General features: G+C 36.0%; 1 protein-coding gene across 1 annotated transcript in view; it reads right to left on the bottom strand.

The window, feature by feature from the left end:
• Positions 1-2,913: 2,913 nt before the first annotated feature.
• Positions 2,914-8,847, bottom strand: part of FBXL17 (F-box and leucine-rich repeat protein 17) — a gene marked incomplete at its 5' end in the record, with an annotated part of 157,788 nt that continues 151,854 nt past the window's right edge. Inside the window, one exon of the mRNA XM_010007214.1 lies at positions 2,914-3,051. Coding sequence (XP_010005516.1) covers positions 2,914-3,051 — 138 coding nt within the window. The remainder of the gene's footprint in view (positions 3,052-8,847) is intronic.

Raw genomic sequence — 8,847 nt, forward strand, 5'->3', positions numbered from 1 at the left:
ATATTTCTGTCTGGAATTCCTATACCATACAAATTTCGAAATTATGTAAATGCCAAGATCCACATAAATTAATTATCCATACTGAGATCTATAAAGATTAGTATGTTCATAAAATTAAGTGGCAAAAAAAGTGGAAGCCACCTAATGGCAGAAGAGAAAAAATATTAACTATTAGATGCATAATATATATTAAAAAATCATTAAGAGTTATAATGTATTTTTGATTCAAAAAGACCTCTGGAGGTCGTCCACTTGAACTCTGTCACACCAGGGCCAGCTTGGATCAGTTTTCTCAGGTCCAGGCTCAGATGAGTACTGCATATTCAAGGATGGATATTTCTGTCTTTCTGTTAGCACAGTCTAAGTACAGTTAGCAGCACAAATAAGTAAAGGACACTGCATTTTTCTTCTTTCTTTTATTAAAGATGCAAGATCAAAGGTTTCACGAAAAAATAGAAACTTACAAATTGTGTGAATAGTTTTAATGCATTCATAAAAAGACATTAAATGAAAAATGACTAAGATTCTGTACTATATCTGCAATATAATCCACTGGCTTTATTCTGAAAATAATGTTGCCATTTTGTTCATATGTATTTACCACTTACTTAAAGCAAAACCTTTACCATGTATTTTCTCCAGAGAAATTATTTCATCCCCATTTTGAAAAGTCTAATAAAAAAACATTGAACACCGTCACTGGAATTACTGAGAGCTGATGTTTCTGTAGTAAAAAATTATGCTATGGAAATCAACAGTTACAGAGAGTTATACAGCCATACTACACAAGCTTCTAAGCTATGCTGCATTAGACCGTCTGGATTAGCAAAACAGTTTTACAATAATGGCAACTTTTCAGCTGAAACTTAAGCATTTCATACTTTGGATTAGAATGCTGTAACCTTTGAAAAAAAAATATCCAGTGTTACACACCTGAAAACATTCTTAACCAAATGGTAATACTCTAAGGTTAATACAACTTCAAATTGAAGCTGCAGTGCCTATATTTTCAGTATCCCCTTATAAAATTTAACTCCTTAGAATGCAATGTGACACACAGAAAATTGTTCTTTGTATTTACTCTGGGTATTTTCTTGCATACACTGTATAATGAAGCATCTTATCTTATGAAACCCACCCATCATGTGTAGATGGCATTCTTGAGGTAAGCACTTTTTGCATTGTAAGATCTGTTGTAAAATAACCACCACACAGGAAATGCAAGAAATCCTGTTACTGGCTTCTACCTATTCATCTGAATTATCCAATTTAGCAACCTAACAGTGTAGTCAGAGAAGACAAATTAACTTAAAAAAAAAGTAATTTTAGAAAATCAGATATTTAAACATTGTATGTTAACTTATCTCTGATAGTTGGTGTATACAATTACTCTTTACTTTATAAAGAGGGAGCTGGTTATCAGTGTTAGGCTAAGCACTATCAACTCACATAAAGGCAAGGTGGAAAGGTTTGGAAATCTCTACAGCATCTCCTATTTTAAATAGAACAAAAGAAGGTAACAATTCTGTTGAATGATACAAAGAAAAGAAGTAAGATTGTCCATTAAATATCCATTCTGGCATTATCTTAATTTACTTAGATTTCTGTTTATATAATAATTTGTGTCATTGTCAAAATGTTTATAAGAAAATGACAGTTCTTTGTAGATTTTCTTGTCATCGTGCATGTTAAAACTCCTGGGGTAGCTTTAGTAAATGATAAGCATGAAGTTCAGCTCCCACTTTCAACACCAGCCTTTGTTGATCAAATGCACTGTTAGCACTTAAAAATCAAAGGAAACACACACGATCAAGGCAAAATAAACAGCAGAAAACAAGCTTATCATCTTCTATAATTCAAACTGTCCCTAGAACTAGTAGGAATCCCCTTCAAGAAGTCTGCCAAAGGCTTTTTTATCTTTAATTAAAACAGAAATACGATGCATTTCTAAAAATTGGCTTCAATATCAGTACTTAGTTGTACAGTACATTGAAGTCAGTGTACAGTTTTTGCCATTTTACTGTAACCTCTGTAAACTCACAATTACATTGCATCATATGAAAGGCTGTGAACCCTCTGCAATCCCCATTATATCTGCTGAATGCAGTAGAGTGGAACTATCATGTTGGTATGGGGGAGATGGGAAGGGAAGAGACAACTGGATGCTGCTAGCTTACTGCTGCCGACTGGCTGCTGGACACCTCTACAGCACCAACTCACCACCAGAACAACTGGCTGCTGACCAGCATGTTGCAGACATTCTGCCCCATCCATAGAAAATCAAGGAGCAGGTGGCTTTGCTCACGGCTCTCTGATTTCCTCTAGGAAACTGTGTATATACAGGGGGATTCAAGTGTATGAGTCACACAATTTGTAACATGGAAAATTAATTGTGAGATGAAGGCAAACATGAGATATTTTCTAAAAGTAATGTTAAACAAATGCAATTACAAAACATGAAAACACATGTTTTAAAAATTATGTTAAATGAATGCAAATCTAAAACATCCAAAAACATTTTATAAAAGTAGTGTTAAACAAATGAACTCAAAAGATAGAAAAACACAGGTTTTAACAGTGAAATTCAGGACTGTGATCTGAAATCAGCTGTTTGTAATATGTTTGATTGAGTTACCTTCATCTCAAAATTTTTTGTTCCCCATGTTGCCTGTATCTCATTGTTAGCTTTTCATGTTACAAACTGTGTGACTCATATACTTGAACTCCCCTGCATATATCCAGTTTGGTTGCAAAAGTCAGGACCACTGGCTCCCTGAGGTTCTTTTTATGGTGCTGAATGAGCAGAACCTGCTGGGTGGCATCCAGTTGAAACTGGTGGTGTAGCAGCGCCAAGCAGCCAGTTTGTGGTGACTAGTCACTGAAGACTAGTTGTCCTAGGTCCAGATTAGCAGGTTAAGAAGCAGTAGACACATTGGGTGTCCAGCCCATTTGATAAGCCCGTTCCAATGTCCTCTTGCAATCCTGTAGTACAGTACTGAAGGTTATGTGTGGATACTGCTGCACTAGCTGCTCCACTGTAGCTTCATTCACCTGCAATCAAATAAAAGATTCTGTAATGTGCAAAAAGTAAATAAGAAGTATAACACTATGCGATCTAAATTAATGATTTAACTTAGGACTCCTGAGAGAATTTGCAGGATTGGGGTCTTCACTGATACTATAGGTTTGGGTGCATTTATGACAAAACAAATATAGAGAATGTAATATTCTGTTAAAGAAAAAAAAAATACACCATGATTTTATTGTAAAGAGAGACATTTCTAGCAAATATTGATTATTTGGTATTACAAATAAACAGGAAAGACAAATAGTCTCCATTTGCAAACAGCTTTGTTTAGAAAATGACAACAATATTTAACTAGTTATTAGGTTATTTTCATTCCATTCTTGACTATGCCTGCCACTCACAGAGTCCCAAACCTGTTTATTTGAAGAAAAGTCATCCTGTTTTAAAAAGTGCTGCCCAGAGCAAAGGACTTCTGTCTTGAAATAGAAGCATACTTACTAAAATTTTCTCAAGCAGACATAGGTTTGAAATTTATGATGCTACTGGCTTTGAAAAACAATTTTTTTTTTACATCTATAGTTAATTTATGGCACAGTTATGTTTATTTTAGGCATACTATGTAGTTACTCCACAATTAACCTCACTGAAATGAACTTGCACTGTATGGCAGCTATCAATGTGGTTGTGATGAAAAATAAGAGATAACAAAGTATGCAATCTATTCTATATTGCCGATAGATCTGTCTATCCATTAAAAATACAGGTCAACTTTTCCAAAGGTTAAAAGTCCTGAATGTCTTCACATACATCAGTGGTAGAACTTTTTATTTTGACCTTTTGGTGTGAGGCTATCATTGCACAATTTAAAACATATAAGGTTGTCAGGTCTGGGATGTCTCTCCTAAATCTTAGATATCAAAGACAGAAGCTTCATTCTTGATTAGACAAGCCAATCAGTGAAGCCTAGATAAAGCTAACACCTTTTTAACTGCAGCACTGTAAGGGAATTATTTTAAAGCTGATTTCAGTTCATATCACACAGGCAGACAGTTTTCTTTGGTCTTTGAATAAATAAAAGATTAACCTAAAACCCATAACTTCTACATAGCTCTCTTTGAAATCTTTGCTGAATACTTGGGCATTTCAAAATGTGTCAATATTACATTTAAATATGGAACCACCTAGTGGGATGTACAACTGACATAATTTGCTTTTTTTCCCACAGTGTTCCACATTCAAGGCCAAAAGTAAACAACTTAGACTAAAATGTTTACCACCATTATGAAGAACCATCTTGGGAATGATATATGTAAGCACAGTGACCACATTGTCTAATAATATTTTTGTCCTTAAGATATAACAAGGAACACATCCTTCTGAACAGTGATTGCACTCAATGAAAAGGATAAGTGAAAGGTTTCATATTGAGTTTTTCTACTTTGAAAATAGAAACACTCGATCTTCATTGAAGTTTCATCTAGATAAGACTGACTTGGACACAAAACTGGTTTAACTCTCCTTTGTAGCACAAACTGTAGTCTTTTGGCAAATTACTACATCACAGTAACATCTTCCAGTGCTGGAAAACAAGAAGTTACTTTTAATAAATCAAAATTAAACCAGAAATAGCAAAAGTCCTAAAAAAAACCAATCTGATATTTATAGCTGAATACATACCTCCAAGCTGTCAGCAACACTTCCTATAAATATTGCTTGGATGGGAAGAATCCCCTAATGTACCAATATTTGCTTGGTTTTTGTCATTTCAAAAATAGTCAAAAGCCTTTTACTTTAAATGTATGGTGCAGAGAGCCATTGCAGCATCTATTGTACTACCAAAACCTTCCCTTAACTCAGCCACAGCAAAGATGCTTACCACAGAGAGCTGCTCATTCTGCTCTTCTTTTCTACTCTATGTACTAGGTATCTGCAAATATTACTAATACATAGAGGTTATTATGATTTGACACATACCAGTTGAGCTTTATGTGTTAGAATGGTATGGATATTATGGCTTTAGAGCCAATATCATAAGCAGATTTTCTGTTACAGAAAACAAATATTGAGGCAATTTTTTACAAAGATTATAGCCAAATACAGGAAGACAGGTAATGATCTCCATGTCCTGGCCGACATAATCTCCATGTTGTAGTGTCTGACTCAATATTGAACACATTTACAGAACCTACAGTCTAGCTAGACATAAGTTAGTATGTTAACTACAAGGCTAACTTAAGCAAAATAGCATGGCCCATGATTCTCAGGAAGACAGATGATGCTACTATGTTATATTGTAGCACCTAGCACTAGCCGTTCATTGCAACTTTCTTCTGATATAATAATTACTGGATAACATAATATATAAGACAGTTGTTACTAATTGCTATTGCTACTTAACTAAACAAAACAAGGAAACTTTTGGTATTGAGTGTCCAATACAGTTACAAAACCAGGAGCATGCAGAAGGCAGGTAAAACCATTTCAGAAGTAACAGTGACAAAATCAGCTATTTCGTGACCATGACCTGAGTAGTAGAAGGTCTTCTGCATTTTTCTAGTGTTAAATGAACATTTCAAATTATTAGTTTGATCCTAGACAATAACTTGAGTGGTATTAAACAGCAAAGTAGTGACAAATTCTGTGTTCAAAGAACAGTTACAGAAATAAATTGAGTTTAAAAAATTGAGTTTATTCTCATGATTGAGGAAAAAAATATCCTAACAAGCTTAATGATAAACTATCAAATATAGGTAGCTTTTAGTTAAGTGTAAATATTTTTAATACTAAGAAAGTAACAGTAAATAGTTAGAAAATAATGCTGGACAAAATAAATTAAATGTCAGAACAAGAGGTTCCAATAAAAAAAATAATAAAAAAAAAATTCTATTTGGCAGTGGAACAATCTACATGGATCCAATGATGAGAAACAATTGTGGATACTTAAGGCACAAAATGATCACCTATCAAATTTTGAAAACTTTTCTTCTGCCACGACAAAGTCAAACACCAAAGCGGTCTAAAATTCTCAGTTCTTTAAACTTTCTGTAGCATTGAACTAAAACGGCACAATCCAAAAGGTAGGAAAATAGAGGGGAAAAAAAACATTCTTTGTTAATGAGTCAGATGAACAATGTCTAAGTTAGTATTCCTTGTAATCCCCAGTACCTTAGGGTACCAAGGATACCCTTAGTATCCTTGTCAACATTTCCCCAAATGGTAGGACAGAGATGAAAAGAAGCCTTTCCCTAACCATTAGAACACAAGCTTCTGTCTCTTTGTAAAGATGCAGTCCGGCTCATGAAAAAACAAAGAACTGAATGCAATTCCCCAAATAAATTCATTATGCAAACAGAGCAGTTTTCCGTTCTGAGCTTGAATATTCTGGTTTTCTTCCATAGAACCTTCATTAATCTTCATCTTTTGAGTTAGAATATCTACTACATTCAATTATGTTTCAATGCCTAATGAAAGAATGCCGTCCTTATCACTAAGAGTCCAAGAAATAGGTTTGTATAAACCCTGGTCATCAAACAGAAAAAAGAAAACAAAAACACAGACTGGTTTTAAAATTTATTTTTTTCTTGCTGAAATAAAAAAATATTCCAGGCCAAAAAATATATACATAAAAAAAACAAAGCCAAAAGCAAACAAAAGAGAAAACGAGTTACAGAAACTGGCAGAACCAAATGGTATCTGACAGGACCAAGTGGTATAAACTCCATTTAACCAAATTAGAGCAATTACCTGAGAGCCATAGTTTTTACTTTTTGCTTAAAGAGATCTGAACACATATTGCCTATATCTGGTGTGGGACCTCCTTAATTCCCTCTGATCATGATAGAGCAGTTGTGCAGAGAGCATTTAAATATTACCTGCACTAGAAAGGCAGAGAATACTTCCTCCTGTAATGATTAGGAATGCATTTGGGAAAGATGAACAAAAATACCCATCTAGTCTGCATGAAAGTGAAGAACATTCACAAAAGAGTTTTGGGGATGCTGCTTTGGAGGACTCTAATCTCACCCTGTTACATATACACATAATGTGGGTGAAATAGTAGGAAAAATGGGAAATCAGTGTTCAAACTTTCTCTCTTCTTTAGGGAACATGATCTACCTAGAACAGAAAGGTTGAAAAATCCCTCCAGTCTGTAAATATTTTTTTCCAGAATAAATTAACTGGTATTTACAAGGTGATTTTTAGGTTGGGGATAAACTGAAGCTACAGTTTTCAGTTATTAAGCTACTCACAGAAAAATATTAATTCAGATTTTTCATCTGGTATGCTAGATTTTCTCATCCGGTCCAATTGCCAGTATTTACTGATTGGTACACCACTCATATCTGCCATGGACCACCATGATTGATGTATTTTATGCCATCTCCCATGAGTTCTCATGGAAAATTCAAACTGCAAGCATACATAGTTAATAGATAATATTAAGGTTTGGCTTTTAAATATACCATTTTGTTCAACTGAATTCTAGTGAAAATTTTAGTACTGTTTTCTTTCGTTTCTACATTATAAAATCAGGAATCTCTAAAGAGATAAAATTATTCCAAAGAGCTAGGATCTATTGTTCTTTACATTTTACTTTCAATATGTTTCTAGAAAAGATCTTCTTAAAATGAAAGAAGTAAAATTTTTCTAATCCTGTTAAGATAAATTAGGGATTACAAATGATATAATCAGATGAACTAGACATTTATTTTTAATAAGACTGATAGCTTTATTCCCTCTGATGAATATGACTGGCAAACTGGTAACTGGATAAGGAGATGGTCTCAGGTACTCAACAACTTTCTTCCCTCAGTCTTCACTGGCAACCTCTCTTCCCAAACCTCTCAAGTGGATGAACCTCAAGACAGGGAATAGAGAAGCAAAGCCCTCTCAGTGAAAGAAAAGATCAGGTTCAAGACCACCTGAGGAACCTGAACATACTTAAGTTTATGGGACCTGATGAGATGCATCCTGGAGTCCTGATGAAATTGCTTGATGGAATTGCCAAACCACTCTCCATGATACTTGAAATGCCATGGCAGTCAGGTGAAGACCTCAGTGACTAGAAAAAGGGAAACACTGCACATGGATTTGATGAGTGCACTGTTCAGTGGATGAGAAACTATACAGTCATAGATGGTTTGGGTTGGAAGGGACCTTAAAAATCACCCTAGTTCCAACCTTCCTGCATGGGCAGTGACATCTCTCACTAGACCAGGTTGCTCAAAGCCTGATCCAATCTGGCCTTCAACACTTCCAGGGATGGGGCATCCACAGCTTCCCTGGGCAACTTGTTCCAGTGTCTCACCAACCTCACAGTGAAGAATTTCTTCCTAATGTCTAACCTAAATCTACCCACTTCCAGCTTAAAGTCATTACCCCTTGTCCTTTCGGTACAAGTCCTTGTAAAATGTCCCTCATCAGCTTTCCTTTAGGCCCCATTTGGGTATTGGAAGGTGTGAAGGACCAGGTATTTCCTTACACGAACATGAAATGTCCTTTGAGTCAGCCGACAAAACTGACTTAAAACGGTGTCTCCACACAGCGCTGAACCCCCTCTGTGTGTGTGTGGGGGGGGAGCAGCTGCTGCAGGGGAGGAGCCGTGGCCGGAAGCAGGGGCAGGACTAGGTCCCGTCTGATTGGCTGAAAAGCCCGGAAATGCAAAACTGGCGCCGAAGAACCCCATGAGAGAGGCAGCGCGGCACGCCCCTCTCTCTCTCTCTCTCGCTCTCTCGCTCTCTCCTCGTGTGTGCGAGGCGGTCGTCTACACCCGCAGCCTGCCGCCGCCATTGTTCCTGCTGCCTGCCAGCCCGCTCAGC

This window comes from Chaetura pelagica, unplaced genomic scaffold (assembly GCF_000747805.2).
Source record: "Chaetura pelagica isolate M959 unplaced genomic scaffold, ChaPel_1.0 scaffold40, whole genome shotgun sequence".
In the NCBI taxonomy this organism is placed as follows: Eukaryota; Metazoa; Chordata; class Aves; order Apodiformes; family Apodidae; genus Chaetura; species Chaetura pelagica.